The sequence below is a fragment of the Sceloporus occidentalis genome, unplaced genomic scaffold (assembly GCF_023333645.1).
Source record: "Sceloporus occidentalis isolate IW3139 unplaced genomic scaffold, rSceOcc1.0.p SCAF_41, whole genome shotgun sequence".
In the NCBI taxonomy this organism is placed as follows: Eukaryota; Metazoa; Chordata; class Lepidosauria; order Squamata; family Phrynosomatidae; genus Sceloporus; species Sceloporus occidentalis.
Genome location: NW_028317021.1, coordinates 6983410 through 7002378, shown reverse-complemented (window position 1 = coordinate 7002378; position 18969 = coordinate 6983410). Strand labels below are relative to the sequence as shown.

Below are 18969 nucleotides of genomic sequence, written 5' to 3'. Positions count from 1 at the left end.
AATGTGTCCAAGGGGTGAAGATTCTCACCCGTCCAGAATATTCCCCATCAGGGTTTCCCAACATTCCCGAATCCTGTTTTTTCACCATTTTTTAAAACGGTGCCCTAGCAGTGCCTCTAGACCCATTCTGGAATTCTTCACGGTGGCAAAACAGGTGTTTCCCTGTCCATGTTCATTGACAAAGTGAAGTGAAGAGCACAGAAATACGTGCAGAATGGTGGCTTTCCTCCAAAGGATCTATGGCTCATATTTCCCCCCTTCTCTTTGTTTTGCAGGGGAAAATACTGCACCTGCAAAGACGCAATGTTTTGCAGCCCTTAACCAGAGATCAACATTGGCATTTCATTCCCCTAAGCCACTCTGCTCCCCAGAGGTCTGCAAAGTGTTCTTCAGAAATCCTGGGATTCGTAGTTTGTTGAGGCACCAGCACTCTCTGACAGGCCAGGCTGAATCCTTCACCAAATCCCAAGATTCCAGAGCATGGAACCATGGCGGTTCAAGCAGTGTCAAACTGCATCAATTCTGCAGTGCAGATGCCGCCAGAGAGCGAAAGATAGAAATATGGCAAACATCAGCATATTTGCTGCACATTTGGTAGTTAACTGGAGACATGGGGGAACAAGACGGCGGCGAGCACATGCTCTTCCGAATATATTTCCAATTGAATCAGCAGAATGTTAATATTCAGTTAATATTCAGGGCCCAGTTAAACCAAAGATGCGCTCGGCCTCCCTCCTGGCCCACACACCTCTCTGTGTTTGCTGCTCACCTTCAACTCCAGCAGCGCTGCTTATAAACGCATATGGAGTCAATTGGAAAATGGGATTTATGAGAGCAGCTGTAGGCTACAGTCTCTGGGGGTAATAACTTATTTTTCTCTGTGCATTGCTTTGAGGTCTCTTCCCCCACAATGCATATATATATATATATATATATATATATATGAAATACAGCCTTCCTATTATATATTCTCCGAGCGCCTGAAAAATTCATGGAGATTTGCTTGGCTATTAAATAACTGTGAGGCTATTTCGCATCCTTGGCGGGGTGGCTCTCTTCCCCCCAAACCCACAGCTTGGGCCATCAAGCACAATTGGAGAAAGGAGAGCATCCATGTGGAGGCATTTCTCTTGGGGAGCCAGCCTCTGCCGCCCACATTTTGCCCCCAGTTCTGGCTGCTGTTTGCTTCTGGGTGCCATCCCAGACCAGCCTGAAAATGGGCTTTCCTTGCCAAGCAGCTGGCCTGTGGTTCTCCTCCTCTCCCCACAGCACCACGCTCCTGCCTTTGCACCTTCTCAGCAAAGAGCAAATCCGTATTGATTTTGGAGGGACCAAAGCTGTAAATTATTGGCCGTGATGAGGAGCTTGGCTGGTTCCAAGATGAGAATCGATCGATGGAGGCAAAGGGCCAAATCTCATTAGTGGGCAAAGCAACCTTTGGAGCAGCAAGTCAAGCGCTGGAGGGAGCTGCTTTCATTTGAGGAGGGAGAACAGCGGCCCCTGCTGGGAAGTAGCTGGAAACGCACCCGCCAGACAATGTGAAGCGGAGGCTTCCAGGCAGACACCAGCTAACCAACAAAGCAATAGCAGCACAGGAGCAAACCCCGAATCTAGAGCCCTAGGATTTGCCGATTCAAACGCTGAGCAGTTGGACTGCAGAGGAGGGAAGGCTCTTTGCTTATGCCTAGAGGCTGCCCTGTTTGTAACTTTACGTTAGATGTTCCTCATCTGATTCCCGGCATGAAAATACAAGTCCAAGGATGAGCTGTGGGAGCCCTAGTCCAAAGGAGGACAATCTTCCAAGCGCCAAAGACCAGGCTCAAATTGAAAACTTGATCTCTCCTATCATGTGCAACTTGGGAAAGGCCTGGATCAGGGAAGAGAATATGGCGTCTCCCACATCTGTATCCAAAGCATTCCTTACTTCCAATGGCAGTACATGAGCATCGTGATGCAAAGCCATATCCCAAGATGTTTTCGGATTACTTGCTGCACTGAGGCCCTGATCTGGCCAAAAAGAAGGAGAAAGTCCCCCTCCCTCACCAAACGTGACTGCATTTGCTGGGAAGGACTGCTGCCGTCTTTGGATGAGTATTGCCATCTACTGTGCAGTCAGAGCATTTCAACCTGATCCTGGTTTTCCTAGTGCAGTCCTGTAATTCATGGGCCATGCCAGCTGGGGGATTTTGGAAGCCGCCCAGAAAAGCAGTTTTGCAAGCCCTAGTTTGATTACAGCAGTTGTGCAGAAATGGATTTTTCCCAACACTTCTCCAAGCTTTTTGGGGGGTGTGTGTGTAAAGGTTGTATCCAACAAATGAAAGTATAAGCAGAGTCACACATATGGGGACTGATATTCACGCAGCAGGGCATTAAAATACAAGGTGAATGTCCACGGCCTTTGCATTTTTGTGCATCGCAATTGCATAATAGACTGTCAGCCATGTGCATGATCTACATCCATGTTGGCATTCAGTATTTTAACTCGTATAACTCTGCTAATGGATATTTCCGTTAGGTTGAGACAATGTAAGCTCTTGGGCCAGTTCATGAACTGCCACCTAAGGATGCACCTTCATTGGAGAAATAATGCCATTTAAGTGTTGCAACACCATCCTAGAGAATCCTGGGACTTGTCATCTTACAAAGTCTTTAGCCTTTTCGGCCAAAGACTGCTGGCGCCTCACCAAACCAATAAATCCCGTGATTCTATAGGACGGAGCCATGGCAGTTAAAGTGGTCCCAAACTGCACTGCGGTTGGCCCTCCACATTTGCAGCTTTGACCTTTGCAGGTTTGATTATTTGCGGTTTTGACTAATATGTTCGCTCTAGGACTCTCTAGGTCCTCCAGCGCAACTCCGCCGGAGGTTGACCATAGAGTTGTGCTGGAGAACCTAGACATTCCTAGAGAAAAGGCTTCTCTAGGCATTTGTAGGTCCTCCATCATGATTCTATGATCACTTTCTGGAAGACGTTGAGCATAGACTTGCATTGGAGGACCTGGACATTCCTAGAGAGGTGTTCCCTTAAGTAAGAAGAGTATTGCTTTTTTATTGGTGTTTTTTCCACGTTCCCGGGGGTCCTTCACCCCAACCCCAGCAAATGTGGAGGGACCTCTGTATTTCCACACCCCTGGCATACATTAAGTTACATAACATACACCGTAATAAGAGGATTCTGGCCAATGTTCTTTGAATATTTTCAAATATTCTTCCCATTCCTATTGGAGTGCTTCAGCCCCACCTGCCTCCTCCTTGTCCAGCTCATTTTAAACCGTATTTACCCTATGGCCTCTGGATGGTCCCAAGTCCAATGTCCATGGCCCATGCGTGCCTGTTCCAGCCATGCCAACGAATGAAAAGAATGCAGACATTGGAAGGAGGTTTGCCCCCTTTGTTCTCACTTTTATTAAGGTATGACATGAAGAAACGGGGGAGTTACACCTGCATGCAGCGGAAGACCAGCTGGGTTTTTGGAGTCTTACTGGTAACATTGGCTGTTAGATAGTTATAAACAGTCAGATAGTTATTTACTTCTGTGAAGTCATTGCATGCTTAACAGAATGCAATTGTCAAGAGGAGGCAAAGACGGGAGGCGGATCGGGGCTGCTGCACCATTCCCGATCCAGACGTGCATGCGTTATTTACAAAGAAAGAAGAAGGAGGAGGAGTTGGAGGTCAAACAGTCACAAATCGCCAAGGGAGGGAGGGAGGAAGGAAGGGGAGAAACTTAGGCTGCATCTGCACTGCTGAAATAATCCATAGAATCACAGTTGGAAAAGACCCCCAAGAAGGGCCATCCAGTCCAACCCCATTCTGCCATGCAGGAACTCTCCATCAAAGCATCCCCGCCGACTGTCATGGCTCAAGGCTATGGAATGCTGGGAATGGTCGCTCCCAGAATTCCATCGCCTTGAGCCATGGCAGCAAAAGTGGCATCAAACCAGGTTATTTCTGCGGTGCAGATGCAGCCCCGGTCTCAAAAAGGGTCAAAGGGTTTCTTTTCTTCTTCTTTTTTTCAGATGAGAACTTTCACACCGAGTTTACAAAACTGTATCGAAAAACAACAAGACTTCTGAGAAAAGAGAGGACTCGCTCCAAGAGAATGCCTCCAATGGACACAGAAGGTGGGGCAGAAAGGAAACATTGAAAAGAGAGAGGCGGTCCTATTGGGGAGCAGGGGCCTCTCCCCCTGCTAGGTCTAGAGGGAGAAATATCCTCAGCCAAGACCCACGACTGGGGAACAGATTTCTCTCCAAAGGTATCTTTTGGGAACCAAAGGGACGGTGGGAACCAAGAGGAAAGGGCAGTTCCGGTGCCCATCCATGCCTGGATCCGTTCTTATCATCCAATGCCAGCCAATGCAATCCCCATTACTCAGAATGCCATGGAGAGAGCCCTGGCAGAATGGAGAGATGTAGCTATGGGAAACCACAATACAGGCATTGCCCCCTCAAATCAGCATCGACCCCCAAGCCATTTTCCTCCCGTCCCCACATTTCTAGCATGACAAGCGCTTCAACCTTCCATGGAGCCTTTAGAAAATAATGTTTGAGGCATCCAAAGAACAGGGCCAGAGAAAGCCAACCCAGCAAACGGAAAGAGTCCCGCGTGCCAATGGTTTCCAGCATCTCTGGGATGCTAAAAAAAATTGGGGTGGGAAGGCAAATGTCACTTGGTGGAGCAGAATTTTTGTGAAGAGGGGTCAACGTTCTCATATTGTGCCCTCCCCCAGCTATGCACCTAAACAGTTTTAAATGTGAAACAGTTTTAAAGTTGAGCGCATGAAACCAACAGTCCAGCCCAGTGACATCAGCTTAAGGATGCTGACTATGCACCATACCTAGGGCCTTTTTAAAACAACCGCAAGTGACACAGAAGTCACTTCCTTCTCTCTCCCTTTTTTTAGACTCCCTGGTCCATTTTAGACCCAGAACAGGCCCTTTTTAAAATAATAAATAAATAAATAAATAAATAAATAAATAAATAAATAGAAGCAAACAATGACGTTTGGGTCACTTCCTGCTCACTTCTTGTTTTTTTTTAAGGCCTGCTCTGGGCCTATAATGGACCAAAGAGTCTCAAAACCATGGTGGAAATGTCCACCACAACATCTAGAAGGGATGGGGGGGGCAACAATTTGGCTCCTGTTGACCCAGAGTGGCACAAAAATCAGCCCTAGGGGGCCGCATGCAAACCACGGGCCTCACTTTGCCCAGCCTGAACTAGTAGATCCTGAGGATACACCAGATCAAGAACTCTACACTGGTATCTTCTTGGCCTAAGTGAGAATAAAGTACTGCTTTGGCTGTTGACCAAATTTCCCAATGGCTTTTTAAAATTAAATCCCAGAAACTTGCTTTCAGCACAAATATATCTAACCTATTTCACAAAGAACCAAGGAGCTGTAATAAAAAACAAAATGGCCCAACAGTTGGGTTGTGCCCTGGACCCAACGGCTGGGTGACAAAAGAAAGGGTTTACTGAGGTTCTGCAGTTGAGCAAAGCACTTAGTCGACTTTTTTCAGCAAGTGGAACAGAAATGGAATTGCAACAAGGCCAAGGTGGGTAAAGAGATTCAAGGTGCTCCACGTCCTTCTTGGAAGCACACCACCGTCATGCAGTCGAGAAGCATAGAGGACTCTCTCATGAAACTTTTACCCAGGACAAGTTGGGCCAGCAAGGCCATCCGTTCATAAAGGTGCCCTTCTCCAAAAACTAGCAGAATTATATCTTGGTTGATGAAGAAGAGGAGAGCTAGGAGGTCATCTGTGGAAACACCACCAGAACAACCAGGAACTTGCTTTACATAGCTACACCTTGGAATAGATCACAGCACCCTGAAGCTGAGGGTGAACCATGATGTTTCATCCATCCATCCATTGGTTTGCTCATCACTCTCCCTCTCTCCATAGTAGTAAGTGCATTTGTGCTGTATGTGGAAGATTCCTAGGTTCAATCTTTGGCATCACCAGTTCCAAAAGCCTCACAGAGAAAGTGATGGGCAAGACCAGAGCTTGGAAGAGTGCCTTTGTTGAACGACAATGCACAGAATCCCCCAGCCAGCATGGGGATTCTGGGAGTCATCATTCAACGAAAGCACTCTTTCGAAGTTCTGGGAAAGAACCTCTCTCTGCCTGAGAACCGGGAAGGATGCAGCCAGTCAAAAGAGAAAGGCCACTGGACCAGAGGAGCAAAGAGCCAGACTGGACTGAGGCATCTTCCTCTGTTTTTCTGAAGTGGGCATTCACCATCTCTGCCCACCTGGGTTGCCCAGTTGAAAGGCACCAGATCAGATGGCTCTTGTAGGAGAATGAACTAAAAATCCTGTGGGCATGGCTTGGTCCCACCATCCAAAGGAATGCATGCATGTTTAAATGCATGTAAGACCTGAAGCCACAGGAAATCCTGAAGGACTTGTCCTGTTTCATGTATGTGGTGGTTAGACTGAGCAGCAAAAACCACATGCCTCTCTGCCTCCAGAAGAAAGGCAAGTACAGTAGTGCGGAAACCTACTGAACCCACACGAGGGACTATTCTTCAGTTCAGTTAGAAGGTAGACATGAAAGGGGTTATGGAAGTGCCATCCCAAGGAAGAAAACCAGACTTAGTTGTTCCCCTCCCCTACTGTTGATATTGGTTTTCTTTCCTAAGTTCCCTCATGTCACCAGGAAGCACTGCCTGGGAGCTATTGGCTGGGATTGAAAGTAGGCTATTTTTCTTGCTACCAAGGTCTAGCTAAAGGAGAGAACTTTGGGGAGACCAACAAGGAAGCCATCTGATCACCCATAGACCAGAGCAGGCCAGGTAATCCTCCCTGACTTTCACTGAATCATCTGTCTCAGGTGTTGCCACCAACCGTTCTACACATGTGGTGGGAAAGGAACACACAGACACCCCGGCCATGTTCCCACTTCATGCCCCTCTGGTCAGTCTGATCACTGGAAGACCTTCCTGAATTTTGGGAGAATGGTGGACCTCCATTTTGTTGAGAGAATCCATAAACAATAGAGTGCAACCCATGGAAAATGCTTCGTAGACACAAAAATAGGCCTTGCCCAACAACAGGTAAGGGCAAGTGGAAGATCACAGTTTGGTTGAGATTGGCCCTGAAACCCATATAGTTGCCGACCAGGAAAAGAAGAAGCTTGGCCTTTGCTGCTTCATGGGTTGAAGTGAGGGGTTATGAAGGACCACATTGATGGGGCCACTCAGCAATGGAAGGTGGCGTTCTCTGAATTACTTCCAACAGCCGAAGGCTAGAGACCCCATGACTGAAAAAGACGGGATGAAGTGATGCTATAAATCGGAAAGATTCCCCGCCCGCCCCCACCCCAAGCGGAAACTGTTCTTTTTGCTTATGACAGCCTAGGCGTTGGTTTCGAAAGACTTGCGTGATCTGGCTGTTGTCGTCGTTTTGATTGGCTGCCCCCATGCTTAAAGCAGCCTGAGTCAAGAACCGTAGCCGTGCATTTTCCATTCGCAATGCTCAAAATATTCTCAAGGTTGCAAAGAGGAGGAGGAGGAGGGCCGGAGTGGGGCCTGAAGGAAGGTCCGCATGCAGAGATGGAAACCAGAAGAGGGGGAATCAGATATTCAAGGACACTTCAAGAACAAATGCCTTTGGCAGATAGGAGAAAGCACACTGGCATCAGTAGGGGAGAAAAGGAGGGTGATCTTTTGCTGCCAAAAAGCAGAGGCCAAACTCATGAAGTTTCAGTGCTGGGCTATTGCTTGAAAAACCTGTACATGAATGCACCCATGGTGGGAGATGGTGGGGGAAATGGGTGATGAAACAAACCATAAAGGAGAATCGGGTCAGATCCTTGGGTGGGAATGGCAAAGGAGGGGGCAGAAGAGAAAAACGCTGCTGCCATGACAGAGGCAGGAGATGGGGGGGGGGGGGGAGTTACCCCCAGGAGTAAAAGAAACATAAATGCGTTGGAAGACGGGATGCTTGGAATTCTACAGGAAAGGAAGTGGAGGATGGCGGACTCGTGGGGCATCTCCTAATCACTAGAGACATGGTTCTCGTTCTGTAAGGCGTGCCAGCGCTCAATTTTCTTATCCTTGTTCTTCAGACACTCGTACCAGTGTTTCAAGCGTTCGCCTTTGGCTGTGATGCCCAGTTGGCAGCCACCTGCAAGAGGACAAAGAGAACACAGAAGGTAGAAGGCGGCTCTCGCTCAGGGTGCGCCTGCAGTGACTGAACATCAGCGGCTGCCGCCCTCGGATCCTCCAGATGTTTGGGACTTTGATTCCCAGAAGTCCCAACTGTGATGGCTAAGGGGGAAAGGATTCTGGGGATGAGAGGATGAAAACTACAATGGTCCATATTGCTAGGTATGGACCTCTTTGTCAATTTCATTCTCAAGGGCCTGAACGAAAACTTTTATCATTTTAGTCCTCACTGAGAGAAAGTTGTTAAAACCAGTGAGGTTTTCAAAGGCTATTTGGAGTGCATGACTTATTCTGTGCAATATATATGCAACTCTCCCCGGATAGATAGATAGATAGATAGATAGATAGATAGATAGATAGATAGATAGATATCCGGGGAGAGTTGCATAGAAACCAGCATTTTCTCGACAGAACAGCAGTTTTCTTTCCCAAAAATGCTGCTTTCTGACGCTTCATTTTCTGCACAGAAAAAAACCTGCATGTATTTTTGTGCAGAAAAAGAACCGAACTGTAAAGAGTCTTGCTTGTTTAGGATTATCCTCACCAGGGTTTCCCAACCCGCAAGAAACCTGTTTTCCAACCATTTCAAATTCTTGTTTAATATTCTTTCCATCCCTACCTGTTGCTTATGAATTGGGCAGCCGCTGCCTGCGAACACGTCCAGACATTGTAAGCATAAGGACTCACCAATATAATCGTTGGATTTGCCAATGTCATAATCCCAAACCGATATATCGAGTGATTTCTTGGCTAGATCGCTGTGCTTGATGTCATAGAAAAATTCCTATCACAAAAATAAAAAGGCAAAGCACTCTTAGGACCTTGGACAATGTGCTTCCAGGATGGGATGGCTGGAGTATTCTCTCACAAGGGGCTAGTTGGCACTTATGTGCATTGTCTGAATTGCGGTGGATTTTCACACATTAGCATTGATGCTTAATTGTCTTCACTTTCCTGCATGAATGTGCATCTGTTCATCTCCCTCTGCCGAAAATGCACAGCTACCTATCCGGATCCCCGGTTCTGACAAAATGTCAGGCCACAGGGTCCACAGAAGGGCCATGCGACAGACAAGAAGAAGCCATGGGACTTACCTCATTGAACTCTGGGTTCAAGGTCTTCTTTTTAATCTGCGTCTTCTGCTTGGCTTTCTTCCCCATGTCAGGTTTCAAGCAACTGAGAAGGAGAAAGGGGGAAAGTGGCTTTGGTACTCAGGTGATTAAAGGTTGCATCCACACTGCAGAAATAAGCCAGTCTGACACCGCTTTGACTGCCACAGCTCAGTGCTATGGAATCTATACCAGACTGCCACGGCTCAGTGCTATGGAATTCTGGGACTTGGAGCGTGTTGTGGCCTCAAGGAAGGAAGGAAGGAAGGAAGCTCCTTGCCAATATTTTGAACCAGAGCCCTTGGGAAATGGACAAGCCCCTCCTGACGCTTCTTTGAGAAAGAGCATTCTGAGCAGAGCTGAGGGACACTTATGTTCACATACATTTTCACAAATGGATCCGAGTAGCCGTTGGCATCCATAGCGGCAAGATGGACACAACGGACAATGCCAACGATGAGACCTCCTTTCTGGGTGTTGTACATGAGCGAGACCAGAATCTTTCCTCGTTCCTCAACATCCCCTCCTTGGTCCATCTGTGGAAGACAGAAGGGGAGATGAGGGACAGACAGAGAGAGTCTGTGATTTGGCCAGAAAAATACACCTACCTTCCAGCTCCAGAGAAATCCTGGTGTGTAGAGGTGGCCCTCCAAGGTCCCATGGAAGGCTAGGGTGGCTGCCATCACCTACCAGGTGCCCAGCCTGGCTTGAGGGTAGAGGTGGACAGTGGTCAGAGTCCAGGGGGCCGTATGAATACCCCGGGAAACCTTGGAGAGCTGCACCCACCACCATCACATCCCTGCCACACCAACATTAAAATGCCACTAATGCCCCCCATTTTGCCAAGTTTGGGGGCTGGTCAATTTTCCCCACACTCCCTAGGGGACATTTGGGCATGTTTTGGGATAAAAATATGACTCCCAGGGGAAACAAAAAGACCCCTGGGCACAGCTTGCAACCTGCAAACTACACTATGGCTACCCTGGTTTAGAGGTCGATTCATACTTTCTTTCCTAACTCTGGGCAGTCCCTTGCCAGAGAGCATGGGTAGGGAATGTGTGCGGCCCTCCAGTTTTGATATATTGATTAACTCCTCCTCCCATCATCCCTGACCAGTGCCCCAGCTGGCTGGAGCTGATGGGAATTTGAATGCACCAACACCCAGAGGCCTGTCAGTCCCTTGGCTCTGTTGTGTCATGTCTGAACCTCACAATCCAGTCAAAGCAACGAAAGGAATATACTGAGCATTATAAGAGAGTGTCAACATGTTAAAAGTACCATCTTTCACATTGCCCTTTGACAGCTTATCCCTGGCCATGGAAAGTCCAACAAGACCCATCGGCAGGAACCGGGTGAGGGCTCACCTCATCTTCGTACAAGGCCATTCCACGTGAGGATCCAGTCGTTCCACCCCGTTTCATCTTGGCATTAGCATGGCATGAAAGGGAGAAAGGGTGTCATTTAATATCACAGAACCTCAGAATGGGAAGGTATCTCAAAGACCATCCAGATCAACCAGGTCAGGGAATCCCCCACAAAAGCAGCCATGAGGTTTTAAAGCAAGAGATTTTAAAAACCTCTTTTTAGAAACCTCCATGGATACAGAGTACACCACCTTCAGAGAGAGTCCTGTTCTATTGTTGAACCACTCTTGCTTCATTTTTACTTACAGCTAATAAAATATCCACCTTGGAACATAATACATTCTACAAAATTTTGTTGAAATCTCAACCAGGGGGAAGTTTAAGAATCCCTGGGGCCATTCAGACTACAATTTAACCCGGTTCCGGATTTGAATTTTGCACGTGAAGTTCATATTGAGCCCGATTCCGTCACAATCCATGTCAAGGCTTGCACAAGGAAATGCCCCTTACCCCGGGGTATCCAGATTCGGGCTAAAATCCGTCTTTTCCCAAAAGACCCGGGTTCCGCGAAATATGAACTTGCCCTTGATCATGTTCGGGGCAAATTCAGGAAGGGATTAGGGTCGGAGGGTGGGCTGAGGGCAGAGCATTCCCTCCCCTGATCCAAGGGGAGGGGGAGGAAGAGGAGGAGGAGGAAAGAGCCGAAGGACTGGAGGCTGAGAGGAGGCAAAAGGGGAAATCAGGATGACTGACGGGGGCTGCAAAGGGCTGTAAGAGGGAGGGGGAGTGGAGAAAGTGATGATGGAGGAGGAGGAGGAGGAGGAGGAGGAAGGAGCCCTGGGAATAAGGGAGCCATGGAGGGCATCCTATAATGGAGCAGGAGGAGGAGGAGGAGGTGGAAGGAGCCAGGGCAGCTTGGGAGGGGAAGGTTGGAAGAAAAGAGGAGGAGGAGGATTGCCCAGGGAAATAGGGCTGGAGGATGTAGGGAAATGGATGCAGCAGAAGCAGCCTCTTTTGACAAGTTATGCGCATGATTTTTTGGGTGACATGTCTGTGTGCTTGCTTGTGCTTTATTTCCTCTTGCTCCTGGATTATTATTATTATTATTATTATTATTAGTGTTATATGCGGATGCTACAGTCAGAATGCCTGTGCTGCATTTCCCTTTTATTCCCAATTGATTCCATGGGTTAAGCATTCCCTTCCCTCATCGGAGGGCAGGGAGAGGAGGAAAGAGCCCAAGGAAAAAGGGGAATCTGGATGCAAAGGGTGACAGGAGGCAAAAGGGAACTGGGCTGCAAAGGGCTGGCCGGGGGGGGGGGAGATGGAGAAAGTGATGGAGGAGGAGGAGGAGGAGGATTGCCCAGGCTGGGGGATGTAGGGAAATGGATGCAGCAGAAGCAGCCTCTTTTGACAATTTATGCGCATGATTTTTTGGGTGCTTGCTTTCCTCTTGCTCCTGGAACTTAAGAGCCATTATTATTATTATTATTATTATTATTATTATTATTATTATTATTAGTGTTATATGCGGAAGCTACAGTCAGAATGCCTGTGCTGCATTTCCCCTTTATTCCCAATTGATTCCATGGGTTAGAGCATTCCCTTCCCTCATCGGAGGGCAGGGAGAGGAGGAAAGAGCCCAAGGAAAAAGGGGAATCTGGATGCAAAGGGTGACAGGAGGCAAAAGGGAACTGGGCTGCAAAGGGCTGGCGGGGGGGGGGGGAGATGGAGAAAGTGATGGAGGAGGAGGAGGAGGAGGATTGCCCAGGCTGGGGGATGTAGGGAAATGGATGCAGCAGAAGCAGCCTCTTTTGACAATTTATGCGCATGATTTTTTGGGTGCTTGCTTTCCTCTTGCTCCTGGAATTTAAGAGCCATTATTATTATTATTATTATTATTATTATTATTATTAGTGTTATATGCGGAAGCTACAGTCAGAATGCCTGTGCTGCATTTCCCTTTTATTCCCAATTGATTCCATGGGTCAGTTGGAACTGACAGGTCACTCTGTCTCAGCCTCAGTGGAAGGCAATGGCAAAGTGTAAGCAGGAGGAAAGGGGTCAGTTCAGGTCAGGTCAAAGGCAGGGCCTGAACGGAGCTCCCATCAGGCACTTTCCTCCCTTTTTTTATTTTTTTAAAATTAATTTTGACAAAATATGCACATGTTTTGTTTTTTCTTGTGGCAGATATATATACAGATAGAACGTGGCTGGCAGGTTGTTCCCTTTCCCTTTCATTTGCTGGCTTCCAGCAAAGAATGTTGCAAATGGGCTAGCCTTTTTTTCCTTTGCGAATCAATCCAAAAATGCGAATGTTACATTTGTTGCTCTTGTCAATTAGGCAACTGGCAAAATGATACATGCTTTTGCAAGGAATTCAGGGGCAGCCCTCAATTGCTTTTAAAAGCAAAAAAGAATGCAAGGCAATTGCATCCTTTTCTGGCAATTCCGAGGTGAGGAATTTATTATTATTATTATTATTATTATTATTATTACATGTGTAAGAGGCAATCTGGGGTGGCAAGGAGTGGGGGATACAGGATGCATTAACTTGCATTTTGGGGTTGAAAATGGGGCCAAGAGATGATCATACCCTGCACTCACCCAAATGCCCCCCCCCCCCCACACACACACAAAAGAGATTTTAAATTGACAAAAGGTGCGCACTTTGGGGCATTTTGTGCATGGCTCTTTAAAAAAAAGGGGGGGAGAACACTTCCGATGCCCCTGCAAACGTCACCTATGACGATTGCTTGATTGACAGCAGGAGCCCTCAAGTTAAACCCGATAAGGCATTCGGTTTAAAATGCTCCTCAATCGTAGTGGGCACTCGCTCACGGAGAGATTCAGGGGAGGGGCATCCGGATCTACCCAGTTCCACCCACATTAACTGGGCCAGTGGGAATGGGGCTTCTGTGGACCCAATCCAACTTAAAGCTGGTTGTGACGGAAGCGACAAGAAGAGATGCAGCGATTTACCGGAATGACTCTTTCCAGGCAGATATTAAAATTCTTTTTCTGATTTGGCTTCACTTTCTTCAGGGCCACTCTGGTCTCGCCAATGAACTCATTGTGGCCGAACTTGTCCTCATCGCACACAGAGATCCTGAAAGGGGAAAGGGACAACCCAAAATCCATATGAGCCTGCCTAAGTTTCAAGATCTTCAGTGGCAGGCTTATGCTCAGTCCCACTGTGATGCCAAAGGTTTGTATGTGAAAATGTTGTTTGATTTATTGACTGTGTATTACAGTAAGAGGTAAGCAGTTGTTCGGAACAGCGAGAGAATGAAATATTTGAGGAGATTTGCACAAGCAGGTGAATAACAGTTGGGAATTCAGTTAGAATTGGAAATTAGTAAGCCTAGGGTTTGAGACAAGTGTAGTTAGAAAAGGCTTTGAGTTAGACTAGGGTTGGAGGAAAAAAAAGAGAGAACTATGCTTCATCTTGGCAATGCAGAATCAAGGCCATTCTGTTTCAAAAAATAAACATCCTGCTCAGCCATGGAAACCCACTGGGTAACCTTGGGCCAGTCACACTCTCTCATCCTCAGGGAAGGCAAAGGCAAACCCTCCTCCGAACAAATGTTGCCAAGATAGGGTTGCCCTAAGTCAAAAATGCCTTCAGGGTACACAGCAGCAGCAGCAACCACAAAACATGCCTTAGCGTCTTTCTCTGCATGTCTTCATCCGTGATGCCGTGATACACCAAGGTCTCGTTCCAAACAGGGTTCCGGGTGTTTCTCAATGTCTTGGTCCTCAGTTTGTTTGACTGCCAAAACACCACCCCCGCAAAGATAAAAGAGTTAAAACAGAGAGTGATACAAATGCCTACATCCAGACATGGATATATTCTATCCCGGGGCGTTTCCACACTGTACAATTACAGCACATTGATACTGCTTTCACTGTCTTGGGATTTGTCACTTGGGGATTGATAGGATTCCTTAGTGTGGTGCTTCTCACACTCAGGATCCAGAGATGTTTGGGACTTCAGCTCCCAGAATTCCTGACCATGGGTCAAACAGCCTGGGATTTCTGGGAGGTGAAGTCTAAAATACCAAAACAACAAAATGTAAGCATCAGGGCTTTTGCATTCACCACTGTTTTGCAATTTCCACTTTCATCAACAGCCAACCCAGGAATGACATGACTGCAATTCCTTGAAGGAGGAAAAAACACAATTTCGCTTAGCCTTGGAGGCTGAAATAGTTCTGACTATCTGCAGGTCTATTGCCGAGAATTTGCTGCCAGTTCTCCTGCAGGAGAGAGCTGCTCTTTGACTCAGCCGGGAGGAAGGGTTGAGTCACCCAGCAGTGCAAGCGCCTTCTTTGGCTATGGTCATCAATTAGACCAGGGGTCGGCAACCCCCGGCCCGCGGGCCATATGCGGCCCGCGGAGGCGGCAAGACCGGCCCCAGCCCGCTCCTGCTGCTGTCGCCACCGCTGCCGAGGCCACCTCCTCCTCCTCCTCCTGGGCAGTGCGCGGGGCTAGGACGGAGGAGCTCGTCCCCTTTGGCCAGCCAGCTATTGGCCAGCTGGCCAAAGGGGACGGGCTCCTCTTGAGCGCGCCACCCGGGAGGAGGAGGAGGAGGAGGACTTCCGCGGGCTCCTTCTCGGCCCATGAGGCCCCAGGCCTCTCCCTCTGGAGGGAGACCTGGGGCCGCAAGGGCCGAAATGGAGCCCTCAGAAGCAGCCTGCCACCTCCGCGGGCTCCCCCCAGGGCCCTTGCGGCCCCAGGCCTCTCCCTCCAGAGGGAGGCCTGGGGCTGCAAGGGCCGAAATGGAGCCCGTGGAAGCGTCCTGCCGCCTCCGCGGGCTCCCCCCAAGGCCCTTGCGGCCCCAAGACTCTCTCTCCGGAGGGAGGCCTGATGGGCCGCAAAGGGGCCCGCGGAAGTGGCCTGCCTGGGCTCCTCCACAGCCCTTGGAGCCCTTTTGGCCAAAGGGAAGAGCCGAAGGGAAGGGCCTGGGATGGGTGCCCAAGCCCTTCCCTTCGGCCTCCCTCCCCTTCGGATGAAAGGGCCCCTTGGAGCCCGTTCGGCCGAAGGGAAGGGCCTGGGACGATTGCCCAAGCCCTTCCCTTCGGCCTCCCTCCCCTTCGGATGAAAGGGCCCCTTGGAGCCCGTTCGGCCGAAGGAAGGGACCGAGGAGGAGAGGGCGGGCACACGCCTCCTCCTCCCCACGGGGCTTCGGTGGAAGCTTTGCCCCCGATGTGCGGCTCCACCCCCCCCCCCCGGCTTCGGCCCCCCAGTTGTCTTGAGGGACAGCAACCCAGCCCCTGGCTCAAAAAGGTTGCCTACCCCTGAATTAGACCATGCTAAAATCTTCAAAGCAAACGGACCTTTAAAGCCTCTAGGAACAATCAGACTTGCTGCCACATGCTTCACCTGCTGCTCACAATGCCACCTGTCTGGCAAGTCCCTCTTGGCTGGCTAGCGGTCCCACTTCCCATCCCAAAAGTGCGGCTTACATGCTTTGGCAAAGCCTGTGAATAATCCAACTCCAAAGATGTTCTCGGAAGGAAGGGAAAGGCTGTGTGTCATTTGTTTTAACTATTAACCCAAAGAGGAAGATATTCTGGATTAATTGACCTAGGTCATGTCTACATGGGCCATTGAAACCAATTTCCCTCTGCCCTCATGGTGCCCAGTCTTCATGATGCAGGGCCAAAATCCCGATTCAAGTGTGGACTGTCTTCACGACAGAAAGCCAGTTCTGCACTAAATTCATCCAATCTCTGCCTTAAAATGAATGAAAAAGGCTTACCTTATGCTCCAGATTTTTCAGGTGAACCCAGAGCACTCCGGTGCAATGCCAAGTGGCTGTCCGCACATGTATCCCATTATGCCAGCCAGGGCCATGGATGAAGTCTCTACCTCTGGATGTCTTGTTTCTGACTTCAGGGGGAGCAACTCATGCTGGCAACACCAGGTGGCACAATGGGATGCATGTGTAGACAGTCACTTGGCATTGCTCCGGAGCACAGAGGTAAAGGGTGGAATGCAAGCCAGCTTCAGGACCAAGATACTCCAGAAGCAACTGAGCCAGTCTAGATGCACCCATAGAATCCAAGGGTGTCTTCTTAAGAGTAGAATACCACCTCCTCTTACTTTCCCCCTTTATCCTCATCTTCCTTCAGTGGCTGCAAACTGCATTCAAAAGGCAAAAATAGTTTGCCCTCAACTTAGCAGGAGAGAGAAAGACAGGATGGAACTGCCCTTCCCAGGAGGCTCAGGCAAAAGCAAACTGATGCGACCTCTCCCAGCTTGTGTTTTTTCTCATTCATAACTTTTGCCATCTTGACCACATTGTTGCTTGTCTACACATGTCCTGGGTTTCAGGTGTGGGAGAGAAGTGGAAGGAGGAAAGAGAATCCAGGAGACGTTCAAAGCAGCCAAGAAAGCGGGAAGGCAGAGGATTAAGTGGGACTGTCCCTGTCAGATTGGGACATTTGGACAATATGTTCATTTTAAGTGAACTAGAACATGGCACTTCCCTGAAGAACTTCATTCCATTCTTCTGATACTGAACTTTGCTTCTTATCAGAGAGAGATGAAGAATGCAAGGAGGCCAAAGAATGGAATCTCATGACCTTACCTTACTGGCGCCCGGCAAAAGATGGAGTTTCACATAAGGATCTGCCAGCCCATTGGAGTCCATTGGTTTCAGGCCCTGGGCAGGAAGAAAAGCAGAATGGATTCATTGATCTCTCCAGCTAGGGGTGAAACTTCCTGAGATAGATGGAGGGCAGGTTGGGAAAAGATGCCAGGAAGATGGATTCAGAGCAGGAGCACTTCCACCCAAAGGGCAACAGTGGATCTCCTGGCCATTCCTGGTTTGTCAGAAGTGACTAGAGATGCTTGGATTTAGTCTGAGACCCATCCCGTTGGCCAATGGTTCTCCACCAGTGGTCCTTCAGTGTTTTGAAGGACTTCATCTCCCAGAATTCTTGATCATTGGTTTTGCTGGCTGGGACCTTTGAAATTTGAAGTTCAAAACTCCAAAGGACCAAAGACTGAGAAGCACTGCTTGAGGCCCGCTCATCTTCCATCTCCCAAAGGTAGGACTCACCTTTGCCTTGATGAGGGTGCAGTGCAAGGAACTGTTGTCCTGGTCATATAAGAGGCTGAACTCCATGGCACCCAGAGTAGCTGCAGAGAGAGGAGACAAGGAGGGTTTTTTTGGGGGGGTAGGCTTGTGTTTAAAGTGGGGTGGGCAACCAGGGACCTATGGATACATGCCACAGCCCTTTTCTGCACCCTCCCAAGCATTCCAGAGCACTCCCTCCTAAAACCCCAATTTTGGGGGGAGTAAGAAAAATCAGCCCTTATCTCCAAAACCACTGCCCAATGTCCCCCAAATGTAGCAGCTTGGCGTAAAGTCAACCTGAAAGAAACACCTACTTGCTTCATCGGAGTCGTAGCTGTTGGCTTCGTCCTCATCCTCCTCTGGAGGAGGCTGTCGGGAGGGTGTCGGTGCGGCCAGTGGGGCAGCGGCTTGGGTATAGGGTGCCACTTGGCGCATGGGCTTCTCTGCCATTGGCGATGAGTAGCCAGAGCTTGGGCGCTCATCCCTGGATGGCCCTGGGGAGGAATAGCCTGGATCCGCCTGAGGGGGAGCCATTGAAAGGCTACCTGTGGGAGCAGAAAAGAAATGGGTTACTATTTCCAAGGGAAATATATTAATATATGTGTATGTGTGTCTACACAGACATATACACCCATGCATACCTACATACATTCCTGTGCTGGTCTATGACCGTAGTAAAGATTTTATTCTATTCTATTCTATATTGATTCTCAGGTCGAAAAACAGCTTTTCTGCAGCCAGGAGAGAAGACCAGCAAGAAAGAAGACCAGGGACCTTATCACACATGGGGGGCGGGGGGGGTTGCATCTCAGATCCGCAGTCACTCCTGTTCTAGCAATGCAAAGCATGATGTTTTTTCACACCAGATCCAGAGTCACTCCTCTCTAGAAATGCGGATTGAGGTTAAAACATGATGTTTTTCCACACCTGGTTGCCTTTATGTTGTCCTTCCGAAGTGAGGGGCAAGCGAAGTCAGTTCGATTCCAAGCAGATCACGTGATGCGGACTCAAGCAAAGGGGAGTGAGTGCACATTGTATTACCACACCAGAGCATACTTTGAGGGTTCAACGATTCGAATCGGCACCCTTGGGCATGCTCAGTGGGGCTCTGGACGCTGTCCTCCTTAGCTGTCATCCTTCATCGGGGTCTAGGAGAAGGCAGGGGATGATGGGATAGCTCGCTGGGGGTCCCTGGGGCCAAGATTGGGATGCAGGAGCAGTCAGGGGATAA

General features: G+C 48.8%; 1 protein-coding gene across 4 annotated transcripts in view; it reads right to left on the bottom strand.

The window, feature by feature from the left end:
* Nucleotides 1-6740: 6740 nt before the first annotated feature.
* LOC149290087 (rabphilin-3A-like) overlaps nt 6741-18969 on the bottom strand; it is a 61387-nt gene continuing 49158 nt past the window's right edge. For all 4 annotated transcript variants that reach the window (XM_089489851.1, XM_089489855.1, XM_089489854.1 and 1 more), the window contains 10 exons: nt 18053-18283; nt 17721-17800; nt 17247-17321; nt 14314-14423; nt 13634-13760; nt 10652-10708; nt 9672-9823; nt 9273-9354; nt 8866-8962; nt 6741-8137 (listed from right to left, as the gene is read on the bottom strand). In XM_089489851.1, the coding sequence (XP_089345977.1) occupies nt 8007-8137; nt 8866-8962; nt 9273-9354; nt 9672-9823; nt 10652-10708; nt 13634-13760; nt 14314-14423; nt 17247-17321; nt 17721-17800; nt 18053-18283 (1142 nt within the window). In that variant the 3' untranslated portion in view covers nt 6741-8006. The remainder of the gene's footprint in view (nt 8138-8865; nt 8963-9272; nt 9355-9671; nt 9824-10651; nt 10709-13633; nt 13761-14313; nt 14424-17246; nt 17322-17720; nt 17801-18052; nt 18284-18969) is intronic.